The sequence below is a fragment of the Fringilla coelebs genome, assembly GCF_963513975.1.
Source record: "Fringilla coelebs genome assembly, chromosome: 6".
Classification (NCBI taxonomy): Eukaryota; Metazoa; Chordata; class Aves; order Passeriformes; family Fringillidae; genus Fringilla; species Fringilla coelebs.
Window position 1 is genome coordinate 23,457,210 of NC_140034.1, and position 24,427 is coordinate 23,481,636.

The 24,427-nt window shown below is 51.4% G+C and overlaps 1 protein-coding gene across 3 annotated transcripts in view; it reads left to right on the plus strand.

Moving 5' to 3' along the window:
• LTBP2 (latent transforming growth factor beta binding protein 2) overlaps positions 1 to 24,427 on the plus strand; it is a 71,756-nt gene that overhangs the window by 31,462 nt on the left and 15,867 nt on the right. For all 3 annotated transcript variants that reach the window (XM_084208392.1, XM_084208393.1, XM_084208394.1), the window contains exons 4-15: positions 988 to 1,169; positions 2,586 to 2,756; positions 4,304 to 4,504; positions 4,858 to 5,126; positions 6,665 to 6,767; positions 15,237 to 15,311; positions 19,226 to 19,348; positions 19,812 to 19,976; positions 20,765 to 20,995; positions 21,536 to 21,558; positions 23,221 to 23,260; positions 23,665 to 23,751. In XM_084208392.1, coding sequence (XP_084064518.1) covers positions 988 to 1,169; positions 2,586 to 2,756; positions 4,304 to 4,504; positions 4,858 to 5,126; positions 6,665 to 6,767; positions 15,237 to 15,311; positions 19,226 to 19,348; positions 19,812 to 19,976; positions 20,765 to 20,995; positions 21,536 to 21,558; positions 23,221 to 23,260; positions 23,665 to 23,751 — 1,670 coding nt within the window. The remainder of the gene's footprint in view (positions 1 to 987; positions 1,170 to 2,585; positions 2,757 to 4,303; positions 4,505 to 4,857; positions 5,127 to 6,664; positions 6,768 to 15,236; positions 15,312 to 19,225; positions 19,349 to 19,811; positions 19,977 to 20,764; positions 20,996 to 21,535; positions 21,559 to 23,220; positions 23,261 to 23,664; positions 23,752 to 24,427) is intronic.

Below are 24,427 nucleotides of genomic sequence, written 5' to 3' on the forward strand. Positions count from 1 at the left end.
GCCTCAGCCACTTCATCAGAGATGGAGGTGTTGGACAGGGTATGCAGAAGAGTTGTCAGTACTGAAGTTCAGTTACAGAGGCATCCAAGGCTGGGACTTTCAAAGAAACCCAAGAAGCATGTGGGCAGCCAACTTATTTTGGCCATTACCAACAAGCCTTTTTCCTTGCAGGTAGTGCAGGTGAGAGTGAGATACTTTTGTTGGAAAGCAGAGTACCCTCTTGGAGGCTTAGTGCTGCAGTCAGTAAAAGGAAATGGGAGCAAGTGCAGTAGATCAAGATCTTTAACGTGAAGAGCTCTGCCTTGTGGTCTACATGGCTTTATAAAAGAGTGTGTATGGGATGTGACCTCGAGAGCTGTATGGCTTCTCTGTGCTTAGTCCCCTGAGAGTACCAAAAGCCATAAATGCAGTTAGTGCAGAAAGTTGTAATTGCTCTTACAGACTTGAGTTCTTGGTCATTCCCTCTTGTTTGTGACTCTCATGGGCCAAGTTTTGTGTATTTGTTTGGTCTGGCCTCTTCTCTGACTGTCTTACTGTGTTTTTAGTGCTTGTTTGGGGCTGGGGAGGCAGGTCCTGAGAAAACTTCCACCATAAGAACAAGTATATTTGGAACTGCTTATGTTTGCTATGGTCAAGGAACAGACCTTAAGTGTGATGGGCAGGCAGAGATTCTTCAAGGCGGCTGAAGCACCCCTGTGGAAGGACAGCCTGGTGTGATGGTACAGAGAGTGTGTCTTGGCGAATACCATGTCCTGCCAGGCTCAGGGCATGGGGCATGGTTCCTAGAGGGAAACAGTGTGCCATGGTGTTGACTGAAAGTAGGGGAGGAGTGAAATCCTGCACAGGTAGACGAATCTCTGTGTCCAGGTGGCAGTTCAGGCAGCCTGGCAGTGAAGGTTGCTGCAAGGCACATTGGTGGGCAGGCACTAACAGTGGGTTAGTGCAGTCACTTGTGAGGCATATTGGTCCATTTTTTCTCTTCCACAGGATTCAGAGCAGAATTGGCTCTCCTGTCTCCCCTCAGCACACAGGGCCATCAAGGACTGTCCGGCGCTACCCAGCCAGCAATGGCCAGCTCACCTCTAATGCACTCCCCAGTGGGAATGGACATGAGCAGAGCAGATCTGGCCCACACACTGTTTCCCAGGAGCACACCTTGTCAGCAAAAGGTAAGGTCTGTAGAGCTGTCACTCTTTCGGGGCTTCTTGTTGGGGTCATGGGAAAGGACAACACTTTAACTGGGGATCCCCAAGGAACCATGGATTCCCAGGACTGTGCTGCTCAGTGGAATGAAAAAAGAAAGTCACCATGGGCATTGCTGGGCTTGGCAAAGAAAGGGGCCCTACCGAAGGAGGACACATCAGGGAAGTAAAATGCTGATGGCTTGAGACAAGAGCCAGAGGATATGACAATTGCATATCAGAGATGTTGAACAACACCCCAGCACACTACCCCGAAGGGGAATTGCCTCAGTCTGTAGGAATGGTGTGTCCCAGCTTACTCAGTCTGAGCAGCTCTCAAGGTCAGACTGTGCAACGAGCACCTATTTCTTCCCTTTGGCTGCTGCCTTGATGCCTTCTGACATGAGAAGGGATTAGGCTGGGCTGCTGGGACATGCAGATGCTGAGCTCAATGCTTCCCCAGCCAGGACAGATGCCAGTTGTCTTCTGCAGCTTGGTTCCCTCCTGAAGCCATGATTCCCCAAGGAGGCACCTCAGCCGCTATGAGTAGGGCCATGAACCTGGCTGAAGCTGTAATCTGAAAGTGGGGATTGAAACAGGGAGTAGGCAGCAAGGGCAGCACATGACTGTCCCATTGGGGTGGGATGAAAGGCTCTGGTGTTAAGCCAGCTGGTTACACAACAGTTCTCTCTGGTTGACCATTTTCCACAAGTTCCAAAGAGCTCTGAGTGTGGTTTCCCATCATATGGGAGCATGGTGAGGGACCAGAAGAGGACCATAGATAGCTGCAGGAGGTCAGGGGACATTTGTAGGGTGACAATGGTTTTCTTAAGACCTGATGCTCACTCTTCTGAATAACAGTGTGTTTATGTGGGAAGACTTCCAGTGGTTTAAGAGCAGCCAGTCTTCCGACTACTGATGTGGCTGGAGAAAGAATATTGCTTAAAGTGGAAAAACTCCCTTTGTGATGGTTAGTTAGTGCATGTGTGTCCCTTCACATCGTTATGCCACTCCAAATGGTCAGAACATGCTGCTTGCCATTGCTTGTGTGTTGACCAACTCTTCCAGCTGCTGGAGCAGAAAACAGGCTGGAGTGAGTAGTGGCAAGGAGAGACAGAATCACAGAATTGCAGAGTCACCTAGGTTGGAAAAGATCTTTAAGATCATCACGTCAAACCAATGATGTAACACCACCTTGTCACTGAATGTCACTAAGTGCCACATTCAGTCTTTTCTTAAACCCCTCCAGGGATGGTGACTACACTACCTTGGGGAGGGATGTAAACTCCTCTTTGCACTGGGAATGCTTTAGAGCTTGAGCTGTGAATGACAGCTTGAGCAGCAAATAACAGCTCCCCTGGCCTGGAGATGCTGTTTCCACTTAGCACTCTTTTTCTTTCATAGGGGCCAACCTGACAGAGAAGATTAGGAAGATAAAAATTGTCTTCACACCCACCATCTGCAAACAGACGTGCCAGAGTGGGCGCTGCTACAACAGCTGCGAGAAAGGAGACACCACCACTCTCTACAGCCAAGGGGGGCATGACCACGATCCCAAATCTGGCTTCCGCATCTGTGAGCACCCCATGTCCTCCACCTACCTTCTTGCCTGTCTCCCCACTCTACTCTTCCTGCTTTTCCTGACTCTACAGACTAAGGGCTTGGGCTGCTGTAGGGAGGGGAAGAGATGGCTACTCTCGGTGCCTTGGAAGGGGTCTTTGGGGCTTACTCTCTCTCTGGGGGAGGAAGAGAGACTTTGCCTCATTGCTCTCTTTCCTGGGCAAGCAGATCCTGTTTCCATCTCACCCTGGGTAGAGGGGATGTATGTGTTTGAGTCAGGCCTGCAGCCAAGCCTCACCACCTCCTTCTTCTCAGAGCCAGCTCACTGCTTTAGTTGGCATCTAGTCCTGGGGCTGACTTTCATCACCTAATTTCCTCCTGTTCTCTCCTTTCACTCACATGGCAGCCAGGAGAGCTGGCTGCAGGTTGCAAACTGTTCTTATAAACAGGGCTTGCTGAAACCACTGCTCACCTTTCAGAGCCACTGGGATTGCTCATCAAGTCACTGGGATATCCAGCTGTGGGTTGGTCACATTGTCTTGGAGCGAGCTGGTGGGAGAAACATGCTGGACTTGTTGGGACTTATCCTTTGAATGCCTCTGATTCTTCTGCTGAGAGAATGAAAAGGCTTGCTGTTGTGGACACTGATGGAAGATTGTGTTCACAGAAATTTCTGCCTAGGTCCCAGTCCAAAAATGCGTCTCCTCCCCTCAAACTGGGTGCTGGGCTTGAGCAAATGAGGTTGAAACAGGATGGGTGTTCATCCCCTGGGATGAACCTGATAAGCCATCCAGGAATGTAGAGCAGCAATGTTTCATCTCATACTGAAATGAGTCAGGATAATCTGTCAAGGAATCCCATGCTTTGCTTGAGTTTAGTTCACATTGAGAACTGCTCTGGGTTGCTCCAAGCATGATGAGGTCAGAAAGGATATGACTTTGGTTTCATCTGTGGATGCTTTTTCTGAGCCTGTGCAGATGAATTGCTCCTGATTATTTTGTCCCACTCCACACTTCTCCCACATGAACTGCTGGCAGGGTCAGGGCTGGATATGAGACAGGCTCTGAGGATGTGGCTCTCTGCCTGTTCTGTCTGCCTCTCCCATCCTGCTGAGTTCCCTTCTGGGCTAGGAGTAAAAACCCTGCCAATTGGGGAGGGGACGATGCAGAAGGGAAGAAATTGGGCAGACTTGGCTACATATGGCTGCCATGGCTCCTGACCCACTCCAAGACATCCTGCTGTGTCAGCAACACCACCTTGGCAGCCCCCCAGGACATGGGTGCCCCAGCCTGGCTGTGGCCCCAGAGCCCAAGGGAGGGTTCATCTTCTTCAAGCCATGACTCCAGTTGTGAGCAGAGCTTGGGGAAGATGGTGTTGCCCAGCAGGGACCTGAGCCAGCCTCCAGGCTGCAAGTGCTGACCCCAGCCCAGTACTGGACCTGGTCCTTGGGACATCATGGGGTTAGTGCTGTCTGGGTGCAGCTGCCTGGCGTCCCCCAGCTGCCCTTGGCTAGAGCCAGTGTCTCAGTTTCTCCTCTAAGCAGACCTCTTTTTGCCTTGCAGACTTCTGTCAGATCCCCTGCCTGAATGGAGGGCGCTGCGTGGGCCGGGATGAATGCTGGTGCCCCTCCAACTCCACGGGGAAGTTTTGCCACCTGCCAGCTCCCTCTTTGGAAAAGAAGCAAGGAGGAAGAGGCCCAAAGACCCCAGCTGGCAGCTCCATGAAGCACTCCACATATACCCTGCCCTTGTCCAACCAGCTTGGTGAGCATGGCCAATGGCTCCAGACTCCACATTTTACTCCTACTAGTGTACTCCTCAGATCTTTTCTAACAGGCCTGAGGAAGCCACTGCCTCCTTATGCCTGCTGTTTCAGGTCAGGTTGTTAGACAGTTACTTGTGGAGGTCAGGTTGTTCTCTAGTTACTTGTGGAGATTTTAGTAGATTTGTCCTCTTTTTAGGCCAGAGGAATATTTTCTCTTAGATGCAGTCTTTCTCTAGATTTCCTGGTGGGCTCAGTCTGCCTCTCCTCCCATTTGACTTTGTTCATGATGATACACTTTGGGTGCCAGATTGTTGCCAGATTGTCACAAATGTGGTGTAAACTCATCTTCCAGCTTCCCTAAACCCTTCTCTGGTGAACGTCCACATCAACCACCCTCCAGAAGCCATCGTGCAAATTCACCAGGTGGCCAGGGTGCGGGGTGATGCAGAGGCGTCGGAGGAGAACAGTGTGGAGGCAGTCCTGGTGCCTCGGCTGGCTGCTGTGCCCTGGTACACCTATTCCCATGGGAATGGGAACAGCATTGCCACTGAGAGCAGACAGCAACAGCAGAGAGCCGCAGGGCTGCTAGGGAGGTGCTTTCGGGAGGCTCTCCATGGGCAGGTAAGAGGACGACTTCAAGCATTGGTGTATTTCTTGTTCTGGGGTAGGGGAGCGTTAGCTTTTGGGGTATAGCGGGTGGCTTTATTCTGTGAAGCTGTTCAGCATCAGCATGGGCATCATGCAGGTGCCATTGGCACAGGCAGCAGTGTGTTACTGCTTGGGAAGAAAAAATTTCCTTGCTTTGATCCAACAGAGAGACCTCACTGCCTTGCCCTGACCAGGCTGTGCCCTGGGGCAGCACAGCCCAGACTTGATGGCTTTCACACACAGTCTGGTTTTAAAAGGGTGCCCTATTTATAGCAACATTTACAGCCACGCTCTGCGATTATTGTAGGAAACGTATAAAACATAGGAAAATTCCTTTCCCTCTCAGACGATAAATGGAAGTCTGATTTCCATGGAACCATGCCTTCCTGGAGAGCTCAACCGGGGCTTGGGAAGCAAATGCACGTGAGGGACTTTCTCACCCCTGTCCCACAGTCATCGTAATTTCTTATTTTGTCTTTCCCCATATGTTTCTGTTGCGTCACTGGAAAAGCATTGGAGGTTTTTGGCACCCACAGGAACACCTGTGAGCTCCCCCAGAGCAGTTCGTGCTCAGAGAGACCCCCAGCCTGGCAGACTGGGACTCCACCCCGTCCCCACTGCTCCCCAGCCTTTTTGGGGGGGCTGCTCCCAGTTCCCGTCCCATCCTTCAGTCACTCCCATCCAAGTCCTTCATCCACTCCCATCCAAGTTTCTAGCAGGAAATATTCTTAGCCATTGTCTAGTGCAAAAATAGAGGAGATCAGAACCTGGGGCTGGAAAAGCCCCGCTTCTCTGTGGGGAGATGGCAGCGCTGCGACCTTAGGAGCAGAGGATGATGACGCACGGAGATGCTTACGGATGCCTGGAGAGGCTGTCAGAGACGCTCTAGGGGCGGCAGGGGGTACCCTGGCTGTGCTCACACCTCACCCAGCCGGGGTGATGCCGTGCCTGGGCGGGGAGTGCCTGCCTCTCCCGCCGGCCCGGCCGAGCCGATCGGAATGCGAGCGCTGGGCAGGCGGCCACGCGTGCCTGGACGGGCGCCAGCTCCAGCCTGTGGCCCAGCGGCTCCGCTCCAGTGGGGGAGCCTGTAATCCAGAGGGCCTTGCTGAGAGTGGGGGGAAAGAGAGACTCATTCAGCACAGGAAAGTGTCTGACAACAAGCTCCCTGCCGGGCTGGAGTGGTGCACCCATTTCACAGGCTAATCAGCCAGGCAAGGGGCTGATCCTGGGGCTTTGCCAGGTGATATCATCTCTGGTTCATCTCTGCTCTTTTTGATGGCCCCTTCCCCTCTGAAGGGTGCAATCAAGGGAGGTTCTGTCTGCACAATTTTCACTATCATAATCCACATCCCTGATCCCGCTGTGTCCCAGGGTGGAGCTGTGCCAAGAGGGCCGTGCCAGCCTCTGACCCCAGACAGCTGTTCCCTGTGCTGGCTCTGCTGCTGTCTTGCCAGCTGGGCACATGTTTCCTCTGCATCCCACAGAAGCCTGATGTGCTCCTCTCTCTGCAGTGCACCAACCCCCTGCCAGGGCTAACCAAGCTGGAGGATTGCTGCGGCAGTGTGGGCCTCTTCTGGGGCGTGGACCAGTGCCTGGCCTGTCCCCCCCGGCCAGGTGAGTGCTGCTGCTGGCCAGGAGCTGGGACAGAAGGAGGGACAGCCTGCACCCTCGCTGAGAAAAGAAAAAGGGCTGTCTCGTGTAGCTGAGGCAGAGAGCAGAGCTGTGGGTCTTGATACGTGGCTCCCCTTGGCCCAAGGTCCTTGGGGATGGGCAGCACGTCCCAGGTGAGTGCTGGGTCATGCCAGCTGCTGCCCCAGCCCAGCAGGGAACAGTGCTCTGGGTTGGGGGCTGGGCCCAGGCTTGTGTGGCCAATGGTTCCCACCATGCTAGCCCCATACAGAGGGAGAAGCAGGAAAAAAGCAGCTGTGGTTTTAGGAGGTGCAGTTCTAGGTTGGAGAAGGAGGCTGCAGACTTGGCCCTATAGAGTTACGGGCTTGCTCTGGGCCCAACACGGGTTTGGCAGGGGCTCTGGAAATAACACTACATCAAACAATTGGCAGGAGCACACCCGGGGTCCGTTCCAGGGGCATGGGCGTCCAGCTCTGTTTCTGCTGCACTTGGGAGCTGGACAGACTGATCTAGCAGGAGATGGGGATTCCTCATCTGCTCTGCTCAGGGTGCTTCATGATGAGCATGGCCCTTTGCACCACGGTCACATCCTGTGTTGCAGTGGAGGAGCCATACAGGAGGGCTCCTGGCTGGAGAGGGGGCAGTCCCGTGGGTACAATGGCTCCAGCACCCAGTGCTGACTGGGTGTGGTGCAGGGCAAGGTGCACTCACCTAGTGGAATGTGGGCAGGGAGCTGCTCACCTCTTCCCTGCCTGCCTGCCCCCTTTCATTGCTGCCTGCCTGCTCAATCACATCCCTTCACTGGATGAAAGAACTAAAGAAAACAGACCCCATGGTTCAGGAGACTTTGGACTCCTGAAATGCAGTGTAGGTATCCAAGGTAGCAGGTTTTGCAAGCAAGTGTGGTGTTGGTGACTTCTAGCTCTGCTCAGAGTTTTTCCTGCTCGCTTATACACACATTCCCAAGAGCTGAATTTGCATCTCATTATCCTCCCTCAATTCGATTCCTACTCAGCCAGGGGTAGGGCTGACTGGAGCCAAATTCCTTGCAATCACAGACGAGGTTGTCAGCATCCTGGAACCCAGTCCAGGTCTTAGGAGCTCTGATTGCTGTCATCTTTCCAAGCTGCATGGCTGTGCTGTGGCCTTGGCCATGCTACTTCTTGCCTGACCTCACCCATGCACCAGCCCCAAAAAAGTCTTGGGCATTTGTGGTATGGGGGTGACCCGAGGGTCTGCAGGTTCAGTGCAGGCAAGGAAATGCCCCACGCAGGCCTCAGCCTCTCTTCTTTGTCCCTGACCTTCACAACTCCAGTCATGGCTTTCTCTTCCCCATCCCACAGCAGTCTCCCTGTTTCTCACCCATCTTTCTGTCACCCCTCCATTAGAAAGCGGGGGGGCTGCTTAATACTTCAGCTGGTCTGCAGACTGCTGCAAAAACTCTGCACCTCCTTTCTCCTTCTCCATGCCAGGATGCAAGGTGATTGCAGAGAATGCAGCCAGAGCTGCAGCGGTGATTTGCTCTGCTGGACTTAGAGCTTCAAAATGTGTCTAATTACAGGCTTCTAAGATGTGAAAACAGACACAAAGTACTCTCGTGTGCTCCTTGCAGTCAGCCAACCAGTAGAGCAAATGCTCTTAAGACATGACTCCTAGCTGCCAGCAGGCTCCACAGCTCACAGCTCAACGCATGCTCTGCGTCCCAGGAGCAGTTGCAACTCAAGGCAAGTTGTCACTGCTGGTCTTCACTGAGTGGACAGATGCTTGTCTGGCTTTGTTTTCAGACTAATTCCAGGGAGCTATGAAAAATGTATCCACGTGGGTCTTTTGTGTTCCTGTGCCACAAGAAATTCCCTCTGGCTTTGGGTGATAAAATTCCTCCTTGGAGACTTAATGGCTCTTGTGATTTTGGCAGGGATTCAGGCTAGTTGAAGGAGCCATTTTCATCCTGTTCACTGGTATACAAGTGTCTTGCTGCTTTGGCCACCTCGGGTGTAAGGAGCTGTAAGGCAGACACACGATGGAGGCAGCTTAAGAGAGCCCAGGTTGTGGAGTGAGAAGCCCAGGTAGATGGCATGCCTTTCTCTGGCATGTTGTCTTCATACACAAGAGAGCTGACCCAGAGTGGAGTCAGCAAAACAGATCTTTCTCAGTGACTTTACTTCTTTAACAGAGCTGCCAAGCACTGTGACCTGTCGTTGCCTTGCGCCTTGTCTGCCAGGGTTTCCAGTTCCATGCCTTCATGAAAGCATTGTTTCATATACTTCCTGCCTGTAGACCACAGCCCACAGTCACATTCCCTCTGCCTTCTGGTCTTGCTGGCCTGTATTGTGCTCACTCAAAGTCACTGGGCTGTAGTTCAGTGATCTGGTGTGTTGTGCACAGAGATAACATGTCCAGTGTATGTTTCCAGCTTTCTTCTTAGCATTGTGATCTTCAGAGACAACTCCTTGCTCTCATGTGTCCCAGGGAAGCATGCACCAGAGCAGACTTGACAGCATTGGGAATTTAATTCCAGCAACTGGAGACAGAAATGGCAGAAGCTAGTTCAGTGTAAACACTTACAAACGTACAGAAGTGCAGCCAGGCAAGAGCTAGACAAATGGGGAACTTGTTTGGATTGACTGTCTGCCCGAGACACTGATTGTTAGTAGAGTCTGGATACGTCCGGATGTCTCCATCGTCTGCAGCTTTCATGTTTGGTACGTGTTTGTGTGCAGAAAGACATCAGAGAAGATGAATAGGAGGCAGGCATCTGTCCGAGCAAACTTACCATGACCAATCCTCGCTATTTTTTATGTTTTGCACAGCATCAGAAAAGCCAAGGCAGTCAAATGCTTTGTCTGCGTCTTAATGAGACCATGTTAAAAGCTGAGTTCAAAATTAAGGGTTGACTAGCCAGGAGTCTCTGTAGTGAGTGTTACTTTAGTTTTAGCTATTTCCTTAGGCCATGCTCAGGCTGTGTGGTTTGCTGCTGGGGGGCTGTACATGTTAAGTGTCTTCACAGAAGTGGGCGCAGAGGTTGGGTGTTCCAGCAGGCTATAGCAGACGTTCCTGGGAGCTCATGCAAGTGAGAATTAAAGATAGGACCCCCATGACATGTCAGACACAGCCCTGGGAGAAGGGGGAGAGCAAAGGGCTTGCTCCATGAGCTGTTGAAGCAAAGGCTGGTTGTTGCCTGGTCCATGAGAGAAAGAGATGAGCCAGAGGCAGGGCCCTGGAGGATGGCAGAACACCTGCATGCTGCCATGCAGCTGCAGTCCTTCAGCTCTGGCCAGAATTTGGTGGATGAAATGTGTTGTGTTGCAAGATAGGACGAATCAGGTGGAGACATTCAGTGACCCTCCTGGGTCTTTAGTACTTGGAGAAAGCGATGGAGCACACACTGAAACAGAAGGATAGGGGCAAACAGGACCTGGAAAGTAAAACCTGGAGAAGAATGATAGTAGGAAAAGAGAATTAGAGGTTGATGAAGCAGCTGGAGTAGAAACACGAGGATATGACTGAAAGGGAGCTCAGGAACAAGCACGGTAGTTGAGCAGTGCTGGTGAGGAGCCTGCACTGAAGCAATGTCCTGTCCTGTGGCAAGCTCAGGAGGTGGGGCTGATAGCAGGTACACTGCTGGGCAGAGCTACTCCTGCTTACCTGCCAGACCATGTGTTATTTTGGGGGATACAGTGGTCTGGGGAAAGAACATGTTGGAACAATATTAAGAGATGGTCTGTGGAAATTAAACCAAATGAGACTGGAGCTACAGGTTGACACATATCCCGTGGATTTGGATACTGGTTTTCTCAAAGCCTTGGCCCTTCTCAGGCACATGGGGATAAAGGAAACTGTTAGCAGACAGTTCTGTCCAGAGGGGATCACAGATCTGCTCTTCTACCTCTTCTCTGTCCATGAGACCACACACATCTGGAAACAACAGCATTCCAGGAAAACACCCATATCAGTGGGCACCATCTGCAGTATTGCCAGAAGCTACAAGTCTCCCCCTTCTGTACAAATGACAGGCTTTCTGGGTGCAGGAGTAAACCTGCATTTTCTAGGTCTTGATTTTTCAGTGCCCCCTTGTCCCATATTTCCAGCTACAGTCAGCGTGAGCATGGGCTGGGCTGTGCACCCACTCTGTGCTCACTGCAGATCTTCCTGGGCTGCTTTCTCTCCTTCTATGGGTTTTAACTGCATTAAGAAACAAGTCGTTGAAGGCTATTGTTTTGTTTTTATTCCCACTCCATGTGTTTTTTCAAGTTTTTTGTCCTAGAGAAAAGTCTGAATTTTGCTGGAAAGTTGGATCTTGTAATGTCTGGCTTGGCACCCGCAGCACTCCCCTAACAGACCTCCCACTGTGAGAGGGGTGGCAGCTCACCCATGGAGCCCTCCCCGTCAGAAACGCCAAGTGGCCCCTGCGCTGTGCCTGCAGGCGCTGAAGCAGCCACAGGAAGCCCCTTGGAAATCAACCCCCTGGTCTGCTCCTGGGAACAGATGGGGTAGGATACAGGAAAAAAACCTCTGGATATATGGGGAGGAAACTACAGAGGCCACTGTTACCATGTGCCACAGGGAGTCTGTGTGGAACAATAAAGAAAGGCTGGAGGTGGGGAAGGAAGCTGAAACCTCTGCAAGGTCGTGCCAGTACCACAGAAAGCAATGCTTAACCTGGGAAAGCACAGCATTTTCAGGAGTGCTTTGTTCTGCACAGTGCTTGTTTTGCTCATCATTCACGTACAGCATTGTCATAGCAGCACGCAGCAGCACAGTGTTACAAAACTAGGGGGTTTTAGGTACAAGGCATCTTCTTGGAGTTGGAAGCCACCTTGGGAGCAGAATAAGGATCTTTCTGTTGAAACAGTAAATGGCAAAAAGGAATTATCAGAGTCTTTTTCCTTCAAGCATCTTTTGCACCTTCAAGATCTTTACTGATCATGAGTAGAGCCAGAGGACTTAGTTTTGTATTGCACATGCAGCACTGGTGCATGCCCTCCCCACCACTACTATCATAACTCTTGTTGGGGCATTGGAGAAAGTCTTGCTGGAGCTCCCTTACAACAGACCATCCAGAGAGCAGTCATGACAGACCTGGACAGAAGGATTTGTCTCTTTCCCCCGTGTCCATTCTGCTTTAGAACTCAGCTGATCTCCACAGCCACAGCCTAACTTCTTGCTCTCCAGAGGCTGCTGTAGGGCCCAAACTGCTTTGTTCTTCTGCCAGTGAGCTCAGCAGCTCATGTCCTCTGTGCAGTGGAGGCTGATTTCTCTACTTCACACTAAACCAGGCTAAGGCTTGACTGAGTCCACCAGCCCCCGTTTCTCCAGGCGTCATGAGACCATTCACTCCGGCTCCTTTCACCTCCCAGGACTAGAGGAGGCACCACAGCAACCCTCAAGGTTTCTTAGTGAGTTGATGTCTTTAGTATGGCAGATGGAAAGAGTCAAAATAAATGGGCTAGCTTTCAGGAAATGGGCATTTCCTCACTTCTCATCTGACCACAGGCTTGCTTCTTCCTCTTTTAACAGAGTGGTATTGTATGGACTAATGTAAAGTAATATCTCATCCAACAAACATTGTCTCACTTCACACCCTTGGGCCTACCACCACTAGGAGAAGTTTTCTACTTCACCACCACCCTGAGCTTCTCTAGACAATGTTTGGGGAGCCAGGGCTTCTTCTCCTAGGAAGTGATGAAAAATTAGCCTAATTGCTTAAAGACTATCCCACTAGGTGACAAAATCCCTCTGCCCAATTTCTGTATATTTATTTCCTTTCATATTATGATCTACTTGAGTATTTTTCTAGCTGGGGACAAAGATACTGGTGGGAACCCTGGGCTGTGGCTGCTTCACGCTCACCTCCTTTCTGAGCCTGTGAGCTTATTGCATGCATGCTCCTTTGTATGAGCCCAGCCCTGAAAAGGATGCTTTATGCCTGCAGAGCTTGCAGAGAGCTAGAAGAAGCAATGAGGAGAGTCAAGAGGGACTCCTAATGTCCAGCTTCCCGGTGACTACATTGGTTTGGCACAGTGTCCTCAGGGCTGAAATGCCCAGGAGGCAAGGTTCTGAAATCACACTCTTGAATCAGGAACCAGGGCTCCCTGCCCTCACCAAGGCTGAAATCTGTCTGCCTGACAGATGCAATTCAGCTGCTCTATCCCTAGCCTCAGGCTCTGGGAGAACCCTTCTTGGAGGGAGTGTAGACAGACACAGGAGACTGGGGCCCCTTCAGCTCTGGATGCGACAGATTTCTGCCCTCTCTGATCATCAGATTAGCTTTTTCCTTTTGGTGGGTTCCAGAGGAATAGCTTCCCAACAGCTACATGAGAGAAGGTTGGATGCTGATCCCCTTTGCAGGAAACCTAGGTGTCCTAGGCTGGTTTTTTCAGGCCACATTTCTGTTGTTTTCTGGCCATGTCTGAGTGTGTGGAAGGAAATAGTCCTCTGCTCAAGAAACCAAGCACAAAGCTGAGAGTTAATAACTTATATCCTCCTGCAGCCACACACTGTCTTCCCTTGGGAACAGATCCTGGCAGCCTCCATCCAATACTTCAAAACTCTCTTGGTTCCTCTCTTGGTACAGAGAGATCTGCTCACGTTACAATTATTCTTTCCAGGGAACATGGGTTTCTTTGCAGAGTTAAGACGTTTGTCCGTAGCCTTCACAAGTGACTTGCTGAAGTAGAGAGGTTTCTCCAAACTGGAGTTTGGTAAGTGCTAAGGTGGCACAGACCTGCAACTCATCTGCCCACCACTGGCATTTTCTGCCTTGCCCTCTCCCCAGCAGCATCTGTTGGAGGGATGCTGCAGAATCTGTTTCTCTGGAAACTTTTCAGAGGGGGAGCATGGCTCTGACATGTCATCACTGTTTGATCTCCAGCACGCTTGGCTTCTGCTCAGAGGGCTTGCACATAACAATGGTGCTTCATTAGAGTGCCTGTTATCACATTGTGCTGAGGCTGACAGATGCTTCCAAGCACAGTTAATGCCTGTCGGCAGCCCCAAGCCCACAAGCTTGGTGTGGGAGGACCTGAAATCCCACTGGGGTATTCAGCCTGGAGCCCATAAGTCAGAGGTTTTTTTGCCTTCCCAGAAGGTTGGAAAGGTACTCTGGGATTCCCAGTATCACCAGGAGCTCCCTCATCCCTAGCATCCAGATATTTGTTAGCACCTGATGCCTACAATTCATGATGAAACTGTAGAAGATAGAAATTGATAGAAATTTGTCTTTGCTATTAACTTAGTTGCTGAGGACCAATGTACACATGGAAAACCTTGTAACTTCATTTAATATCCCTGAGAAAACCAGGTTTTCTGTTCTCCTTCCTGGTACAGGCTGGTAATGATGTGTTCTCCTGTCTTTTATTTCCTAAGCACCTTTATCTTAGAAGGCTGGTCTCTAACTTTTGCCTTAGAAGAACTGTCCTAGAATGGCTCTAAATTGCTTTATAGAGTTCAAGCGTTCAGGACAAAGAGTTATGGACATGCCTGCTCTCTGGCCCCAGAATGTGTTCTTAAACTTTGCAGGCTTTCTTTGTGGTCTTAAACTTTGCAGGCTCTTGCCAAGCATCTCCCGCTGTAAGGATGGTCTCAATTTGTGCCTGGTTCTTGAAGCTGCAATGTGTAAGGAATCTGCCAGGCCCTCGATATGACTATTGCCATGGAGGGCTTTCTACGTATGACACCAAGGAGTGAGCTACTGACCCCAGGCAGGAGAAATTAAGAGTGGTTGGAATATGGCTGGGCAGTCACTTAGCTGTTGCATGCACTCCTTGTTCCCAAGCAAAAGATCCAGAAAATTTATAAGAAACCCCACCCTGGGAAAATCTCAACCTTAGGCAAAGCACCCTTCTTCCTACCCCACCCCGCCCCATTCTTACTCACTTCCCAACCCATCCACTCAGATTCCCTTTTCCTTGCTTCAAAATTCAGTGCCTAAATTTGACTTCCCAGGAATTTATGGGCCACATTTTACTTGCCTTTAAAAAATTTGGAGAGGTTTAATTGTGCGTGTTACAGAACATTTTGAAACCCACAAAACTATTTAAAGCAGAAATCTGAATTTTTCTTTGATGAGAGGGATTGGGGCAGGAAATCACATGCAGTATAAAAAGAAATGTAATAAACAGGGCCTGAGTTGTTATTTCAGCAGCTTGTCAAGGACCTCAGCCATTCCTTTCACTCTGATCTCCCTTGTCATGTGCCACAAAGGCAAAGTGACACAGTGGTAGATATGAGGCACAGGCACACCTCTGGTCACCAGTTTGGCACTTGCCAAGAAGCAGAAGACACTGCATGAATAACGTGGCTGCTCTTACCTTTCCCTCTGCCCTGGGAGTCATCAGAAGCCCATCCAAGACAGGCCTAGGGACCCTTTCCCCTCTGGAAGGAAGGCAGAGAAGGGAGGACACTGGTGGCTGGCTCTAGTGCCAGTGTCCCACACTGTTTGCTTTTTCTTCCCAGCACACCCTGTGATTGAGAATGGACAGGTGGAGTGTCCCCAGGGATACAAAAGGCTGAACCGGAGCCACTGCCAAGGTAAGGATGCTGCTTTCATCTGTTTTTCTCCTTCTCACATCCACTGTTAGAGTTGAAATTATCTACACAAAATACATTTATCTAAATCCCTGGTATAGCTCTGCAAAGAATGTGACTTATAAAAATCTCCATGTTCTCATCAAGAATGAAAGAAAACCAGGTAACACAGGACTGTGTGACTCGGCTGACAAGCACAGTGAGCACATAGCTGGGCCAGTACAAGGAAACTCCCTTACTGACCCAGTAAAGACCTGTGTTTGTGCTAAGTGTGAGTGTGAAAACACTTCTTCCATGGTCTGAAGCAACAGAAATTCTGCTTCCTAAAAATATTTGTGAAGGTTATCAGCTTGTTCATTTGTTCATTTACAAGTAGGAGTGGGCCAGTTTGAACATTTACAAGTGGGAGAGTGCCATAAAAGCGATGCCTTCTGTTCTGACTGTGTCACTTGTTCATGCTGCTAGGCTCCCCTGCCTGCCCCATGCTGCCAGGATCGATCCATTTCTCCCTTCTGTGGTCCCTCACTTCCATTTGAGGAAGCCACCAATCTCTCCCCTTTTCTCTCTTGTTCATGTTTGTTTGACATTTCTTGGACCTACACTGTGTTTTTCTGTCCTCTGACTAAAGAGGAATTTTATTGTTCCCTTCTTGTGATCCCCGATAAGTGAGAGGTGTCATCTCACAGATGCAGCAGGGAGCAAACACGGCCTGGCAGTCCAATGACTCATCTCTTTTAGCTGGGACTTTCCACCATGCTTACTTAATTAATGATTCAACCTCCCCACATTGTCCTGAGGGAGAACTTTTAACAACACAACAACTATTCAGCTTGGTGCTCAGATCTCATCCCTTATGTGGCCACAGACAGTGCTGTGATTATGAGGAGCTACCCAGAGACATGAAATAAAAGTTGGAGGAACAAAGCAGCTGGAGGGACTCATGTCAGAAAGCAGAGATCTGCAGTGCCAGCTCTGGATTTCTGTCCCCTGTGGATCAGGGAGGAGCAGAGGGAGATGACAGTGTGGATTTGGCCAGGAAGATGTTTTTGCACAGGAAAAAGCATGAACCAGAGATTTGTGCCTCTGGATACTCCTTTGTAAGCTGGACTGGAGAAGTTCCGTTCTTCAGACACTACTGCGTCAAGGTGCTGTTTGCATCTCTGCTGTTGCAGCAGAAGATGTGTCAGGAAGCCTTAGCACCTCACTTTAGGGCCCAGAGTGAGCAATTTGGTGGACAGATGTAGGAGGGGCTACATGGAGTCTTCTTTTGCCAGCCCAGGTAGGAGGGGCTTTGTGGGCTATTGTTAAAGAGCTGTGACTGGAGGAGGACCCTGGCAGAAGCCCACTTTCCTCTGTTCAGTATGGACAGGAAGGGTTTTCTTTAGTGCCTTCTGGCAGAGGAAGAAATGGTTCACCTTTGCAGTATCTCCTTTCCTTTCCTTGCTGTATCCTACTGAGCAGAACAAGGCTGCAAGCAGTCTGAGCTGAGAGTGCCTGTGTGGCCCAGCCAGGGATCCTCCCAGTGCTGCTGGGACTAGCAGGAAGGATGGCACTGGAAGAGATAATTTGGTTGCTAGACATGAGGAAAAGAGGTTTGGAGGCTCAGGGATGGGGAAGTGTGCATGCAGAGCAGTCACTGCACATGACCCACTCTGGCACCCCGTGTCCATAAGTCCTAGGAGACCATGTGTGTATTTGGTGTCTGTTGCTGACCTGAGTCCCTTCTGCTGACCAAGCACTGGGATAAACCAGCTGCACCTTTCCCCCAGAGGCTGCCTGACTCAGTCTGGCTGTTTGTGAGGAGCACTGGCAGGCTTGTGTGGGGTGGGAAAAAGCAGCTGAGGCAGCACATGGATCTCAGTTAGTGGTCCCTGAGGCCTCTTCTTGTGGGCTAGCCCTAGTCCTGGCATGCTGCAGGGGGTAGGAGTGTGTAGCTCTGAGCGTACCTGCCTGCTTTTATTCCCAGTGGGGACTTCCACTGTGGGTGACAGCAGAATACAGGGGATTGGGATGAGGCCTGGATGTGGCCTTGTTTTAAATTATGGATATAAAGCCCAGCCATTGGTGCTTGTTTGTTTTGTGCTCTCATTATTCTAATCCCTTCAATCCCTTTGTTCATATGGAGTCAAACACTTTGTCCAGTTGGTCTGTCAGAATGATATAACACTCTGACCGTGCTGTGGAGTGACAGGGATGAGCCACAAGGCTCCTCCAGAGAGCTCTAATGTCTTTTCTGAGTGGGGGTCCCAGCACATTTGGGGTTGGCCACTGGTTGTTCTCATGAACTCTGTCCCGTGCTTGGTACAGAGCAGGAAACACTACACTGTGCAGCCAAATCCTACTCCTGCCTGTCCTTCTACAGATCCCTGTAGCACTGGTACCCCTGACTGACTGAACTTCTGGCCCTTGTATGTCTCACCTGTGCATGGAGCAGCTGGTGGGATAAATGGAGGAGTTCTGGAGCACAGGACTGGGGAGGACCTCTAGGTGATTAAGTCTGAACTTCAGCTGTCGTTGCTGGCTGTGTGTCTCACAAGACAGCCCCCTCCTTCAAGCAGTAGTGCTTTGGTTCTGAGGAATAAGGCAGTGCTGAGAAAGCTGTTCCTGAGTCTTCCACCCCATTCATCTTGAAACAGTCTGTAGAGCACCACTGGGTGTTCTGAGGGCACTTGAGGACTCACCAGGGCCATGTACACTGGCACTGGGACTGCCCTGTGTCTTTGGCCTAGCATCATGTTGGCATGTCTTGGTCTTGGCAGCTCAGAGCTGTCCTGTGAGCAGTGAGTGGGCCCTGAACCCTCTCACTGATGGCTTTCACCTCTTAGCTTGCAGTATATGTTCCTGTGGTTTGTCTCAGGGTGGTGCTGAGGTTGCTCCCAGTCCTGCTGCTCTGTGTCTCATCCAGCTCTTCCTGCACTGCTTGTGCCTCCTGACACAGCACATTTCATCAGCATTCTGACTTTTCTGGACCAAGCTCTTTAGTGAAGGTAGAAGGCTACATTATTCCATGAGGACACCTTCCTCCTTAGTCTCCATCTGAAAACTGCCCTCAGCTCCCCTTAATGCAATTTTTGCCAATCCCTGTCTTCTCTGGCTTAGCTCATAGATTCTTACATGGTGCTGTAGGAAAGCCTTTACTGCAGGCCAAATGGATGAGCCCAATGATGTTTCCCTAGGATAACCCAGCTTCCTGCCCAAAGACTGTGTCTGATGAGTGCTGAGTCAGGGGCAGAGGCAGAACTTGAGGCAGGCCTTGAATGTGATGACTTCACACTTGCTTACCCTGTTCTTAGAAGAAGGCACAGTGAGCCACAGCCTGGCCCACCACCTCTCTGCCTCTGAATGGGATCTGTCAATGCCCTCCCTGCATGCTGGCGCTGAGTTTCTCAACAAGGATCCTCTGTGGATGATAGCTCTTTGGAAGCAGTACCAGGAATCAGGAGAAAGGACAGGACTCACCATTCCTGGCTTGCAAACAACCATGATAATAGTGACCCTGACAGAGTGGCTCACCGTAGGGGCCACATCTGTTTTCCACAAGGACCGAAAAGCAGAGCAGTCATCCACAAGCCATCCTGCAGCTGCAGCAAGCTCTGCAGATGTGGGACTGCTGTCACCACAGAGGTCCCCACTGTGCTGCTTGGTGTAGAGGCTGCCTCGGACACCAGCCCAGCTGAGACTCCTTTGATTCACAGCACCTGAATGGGAGGCACTGCGTAGGGAGTTTAGTTCACCCTCAGCTTCTTCACATCTCACAAGGTTCTCTTCTCTTCTCTTCTCTTCTCTTCTCTTCTCTTCTCTTCTCTTCTCTTCTCTTCTCTTCTCTTCTCTTCTCTTCTCTTCTCTTCTCTTCTCTTCTCTTCTCTTCTCTTCTCTTCTCTTCTCTTCTCTTCTCTTCTCTTCTCTTCTCTCCACAGATATCAATGAGTGCTTGATGCAGGGCCTCTGCAAAGATGCCGAGTGTATGAACACCCGTGGCAGCTTCCGGTGTACCTGCAAGCCTGGAAGCATGCTAGACCCATCCCGTAGCCATTGCGTCTGTAAGTGCTCCAGGGAACCTCTCAGTCTGGGGAGGGCCCTGAGCAGGATCCCATGGCTGAGTGGAAGCCACAGCGTGCTTCACATCTCCTTTGAGTGTACCTGAGTTGGGTTGTTCTGCACTTGCGTGCAGAATGGGTCCCAGTCACGCACTATCATTCTCCATGGACATTGCATGGTCCCTGAAGAGGCTGAAGAGAATGTGCATGTGGTGTGGCAGCAGAGGACACAGCCCCCTGGGATGAGAGAACTCCCACATGAGCTGTATTTTTTGGGGATGATGCTGTTGGGGTAAAGGCCCAATGGTGGATGGCCAGGGGATGTCCTGGAGAGAAGACAGGGCAGCCCTTCAACAGGCTGGCAGGCACAAGCAGAGAAAGAGGCAAGGGGGAGAGCTGAGTGTCCCCCATTGTCTCCTTGGAGAGCTCGGGGCACTCCGGCACTGACAGGGCTGTTGTGTTTCAGCGGACAAGGCGGTGTCCATGGAGCAGGGGCTGTGCTACCGCTCGGCGGCCGGAGGCGTGTGCACCTTCCCCCTGTCGCACCGCATCACCCAGCAGATCTGCTGCTGCAGCCGCGTCGGCAAGGGCTGGGGCGACCACTGCGAGGAGTGCCCCGTGCCCGGCTCAGGTGAGATGTGCCTGCTTCAGCTTTCTTCTGGTTAGACTGGGGTTTGGGTTTGCCTGAACACAGACAGCTGCAGGACCCAGAGCTGAGCAAATGCTGTCCTGGGAGAAGGGACAGAACCCAGGAAGCAGACCTGGATAATACTGGGAAGATGGAGAAGTCCCTGATGGGAAACCACCCTGTGCCAGAGGGAGAACATGGCCATGTGTGTGCTTGGCTTTATTCAACAGCCCTTTTCTGTCCTACACCTTTTCCTGGGAAGAAAGACAGGTGAGGATGAGTATCTCAGCATGGGATTGGGTGGAAGGAAAAGCACAAAAATCCTCAGGGACCGGAAAAATGTTCAGGTGGTTTGTGCAGAGTATCTTGAGTGCTGTGCAGAGTGCTCAGTGCTGAGGTAATCCAGGTTTGCTTTTATCTGCTCCTTTGCTCAGCTTGGACCTTCCTGTGGCATGACCTCTTTCTAGCAGTACTGACCATGGGAAGGGATTTCATTTTGGGGGTCTGGGAATGCCTGTGAGAAATCCACCCTGCTCTGGGAGTGCACTCCTTCTGCTTGAAGCATCCACCCACTGCAATCAAGACGTGTTTCTTTAAGAATTTAACCCTTAGGAATTACAGAAAGTTATAGGATTGGAGAAACTGGCACCCACACTCACATACATGCCTGTCCATCTTCAGTCCTTTATTCCACTGTCCCACTATCATGTCTGTGTATGGTAAGCCAGGTGATCCCTCCACCAGCCTCCAACTTTTGCTTTAGAAAGTTTTGATTTCATTTTCCTTCACAGAGGCCTTCAAGGAAATTTGCCCAGCAGGACATGGCTACACCTACTCCAGCTCTGATATCCGACTGTCAATGAGGAAAGCAGAGACAGAAGAGCTGCCCCTCAGCTTAGAAGAGCAAGGGGAGAACAGCAACTGGACTTTGGACTGGACAGCGAGGAGACAGCAACTGCAGGACAGCCTGCGTGGCAGCATCCTGGAGGCATTCCTCTACCCTGGCACCTCAGCACGACAGGGTAGTGTGGGGTCTACTGCTTAAAGCTGCTCCATCTGGGCCCCTAGCAAGGGTGGAAAACTTCTCAGGTCCTGTCATATACCTGGATGGACCTCTGGCTGCAAAGGGCTCCCTACATCTGTATGACTGTAGTGTTCCTGAGGCATGAGGCATTAGGTCTTCAAGTCTTTGGAAAGAACGTTGAGTGTTTCAGGCTCCTGCAACTGCATCTTTGCAGTTGGTGCTGACTGGCCAGGCTGCCTCCGCCAGGACCTCAGGCCTGCATGGCAAGCCTAAGACTCCAGTCCTTGGGCTTCTGGCCAGCCCGTCTGGAGGGCAGTGTGATCAACTGCTTGTGCCAGTATTTGCTGGAGCAGTTGTTCCTGGGATCTGCACAGTGCCAGGAGTCCAGGTGTGTTGGCTTTGGGAACAAGCTCTTGCAGACAAATGTGAGGGACTGAATGGCAGTGTCTTAGAGGTGGGGTGAAGTTAAGGCAGTCAGGGTTTGAGAAGGATGCCATCTGTCTTCTCTCTACTCATCATGCACTGTTTCCTTTTCCAGGTGAAATTTCTCCTGCTGTGCGGGTGAGTAAGGTTTGTCTGGCTGGAAGGGGAATGTCATACAAATTAACTAAAAGAGTGGAGATTTAGATTAAATTTTAGGAAGAAGGTCTTAACTGTGAGGATGGTGAGACACTGGAACAGATTGCCCAGAGAAGTTGTGGATGCCCCACCCCTAGAAGTTCTCAAGACCAAATTGCATGGGGCTCTGAGCAACCTGGTCTAGTAGAAGGTGTCTCTGTCCATGGCAGGGGGGTGATGATGATCTTTAAGGTCCCTTCCAACCCCAAACATTCTATGATTCTTTTCCTGCTTACACTCTTTTACTGTTCAGCCAGGCAGGTGTGGGAGTTGTGGCTCCAGCTGTGTCTACACTGCATCTCACAGGGACTGAAGCTCTGGATGGGAACTCATTCCTAAAGAGCATCCATGATGAACTCAGTTTTAAAGAGCAAAAGGGTGAATTACAGCAAGGATCTATCCCACTATAAAAGAATATCAAGGAGAATTTTGGTTTGAAATTATGGTCTATGCTGCATATTCAAGTTTGCTCTGCTTTCACCAACTTCAGTTATGTCAGCTGTACTTACACAGATGAGGTGTAGGCCCTCACTGCCAGACTAGCCTGGCTGTAGGGCTGATGGGCAGCAGGATAAGAGGAACTGATGTAGCCAGCTTTAGGCATGCTTCTCTCATGGAGCCCAGCGTCCTGCTCAAGACCAGCTCACCCTGTGTTGAGGTGGGTGCAGCAGGAACACCACTGGAGCAGTCAGGGCAGGAGTCTCCAACACTGGCTGTGTGAATTCACCCTGTCAGATGGAAGCAGCCTGGGGACTGATTTTCTGCTAGGCTCTCCTAGGGCTGTGTGACTTTATTTGAGTCTCACTTGGAAAATGTGTGCCTCTTGATCCGTGCTGTCAGTAGAGGTTTGGCCATATCTCTCCTGAGCATGTGTTTCTGTGCCCTCTTGCTATATCAGCTCATCCCTCAGACATATGCAGCTCCTCTGAGGGAAGGGACAGCGCTGCCATTGTCACTGCTTCATAAACATGAAGTAACTTGTCTCAGGTACATGTGAGAAATCTCAAGACAGGGCAGAAATTTGAACCAAAGCTTCCAAATGTGAAGTTTACAACTTGCATTGTTCAGTTGCCTGTTTTCTTCATCCATTGTGGAAAGCTCCACTGAGCAGGGACTTGGGACTCAGGCTGTGCTTCAGTATTTCCTTTGGCAGGCATAGGTTTGCCTGGAGGGAATGCTGAGAAAGAGCTTCTAGCATAAAACACCCTTCTGGTAAGGGAGCACTGTTGAGGCAGGTCAAAGCAGCAGCTGTCCTCAGCCCTCCAGAGCTGCTGGTGACAGTGGCAATATTTACTGTGCCTGGATGACCTTCCTGGCCACCTTGAGGAGGTGCCTGCCTGGTAGCAGTGCCCTGGTCTCACCTGCACAGTGTGCTGCCACAGCCCCTCTGTGGGTGGCCCTCGGGGCATGGCCTGAAGCTGTGTTTTGCCCAGGATGACATGCTCAGGACAGAGCAGCCTTGCCAAATGCACCCAGCTGGGGCAGCTTCTCCTCCTAAGATGGCGGTCTTGGGGAGGAAGAGGAGGCAGGAGGTGGGTGGGAAAATGTCACAGGGGTGCTGCATCCCAATTCCATGCACAAGAGTCCTATGTTTCTGTCCCTCAGGAAACTGCTGATGCCACTGCAGAGCCTGCCATGCGCAGAGGTGAGTGCCAGGCTGGTGGGAGGGCTAGGCATGTGTGGGGAAGAGAATGGGGCAGTGAGGAAAGTGGGGAGACTGGGAGCTCTTGCCATGCACCCTTCTCTGCATGGCAGCCCCCAGTGCTGGGCAGGACAGGCTCCTGGCTGGGCTGGCTGTGGGCAGCAGGGAGGACCCCATCACACTGGGTGGCTAATGTGGGGCTACTGGAATGTGGGGAGGTGATGAATATCCAGCAAGGTGAAGGAGGCTGTGTTAAATAATAAGATGGTAGAGTTGCAACCACCCTTCAGCCTCTTCCTGGGTTCTCTTTTGGTGCTGTGGTTGCCAGGACAGCCAGCACAGGTAAATCTTGGGTTAGCATCTCTGCCTATCAGGTAGCTTGACTTACCTCTGTTCTCCTTCCACAGCAGAGGAAGAGGAGTTCTGGCATGGTCCTCACCAGCCTGGCCCTACTACCACCTGGGATGCTGCTGCTCCAACACAGGTGCCAGCAGGTGGGTGTGTGTCAGCTGGTCATGGGGATTTTCCGCCTCTCTTTGCCTGGTACTACAGCGAAATTTTGTCCTAAGCTGCCCAGGGGCTCTCTCCCTTAACCAGTCTGTTCATCTGCCCGCATACCTCCCTTGACTTCCCAAAGAAAAGTCCCTGACCTGCCACTCTTGTCCCAGCCTGGGCTCAGCTGCTGCCTCCCAGGGAAACCTGGCCGGCCGCGGGGAGCCACAAGAGCGAAGCTGTACGGGGGGATAAGCGCTCGCATCTCTGAGTCTTTCCCGGCCTGCAGCTGCCCTGCCGGGCGCAGCAGCGGCTGCCGAGCGAGGGCAATCCCGCTCCGGTGGCTCTGGCCGCGTGCCCCCGCCGAGCCCTGAGCTGACTCATCGCGCAGGGGGAGCGCAGGGGGAGCCATGTGGCTCCCGGGGCGGCTTGTTTACTGCGCCGGAAACAAGGCTGCTGTTGTTCCAGGCTTGCTTAAGCGTCTGGGAGTGTGGTCCCTGCCCTGCGCCGGGGGCTGGAGCACCTTGGGGAGCGGGCCTGGCGGAGGCACCTTGCTGAGGAATGCGTCTTCCTCAATAGGCTTTTGTTTGGGGTTGGGCTGCCCCCTGACTCCCCCCGGCTGGCTTCATGCCGAGGGGTGTGCGGTGCCTCGCTGCCCCTTTGCTGCTGCCTGTGCTC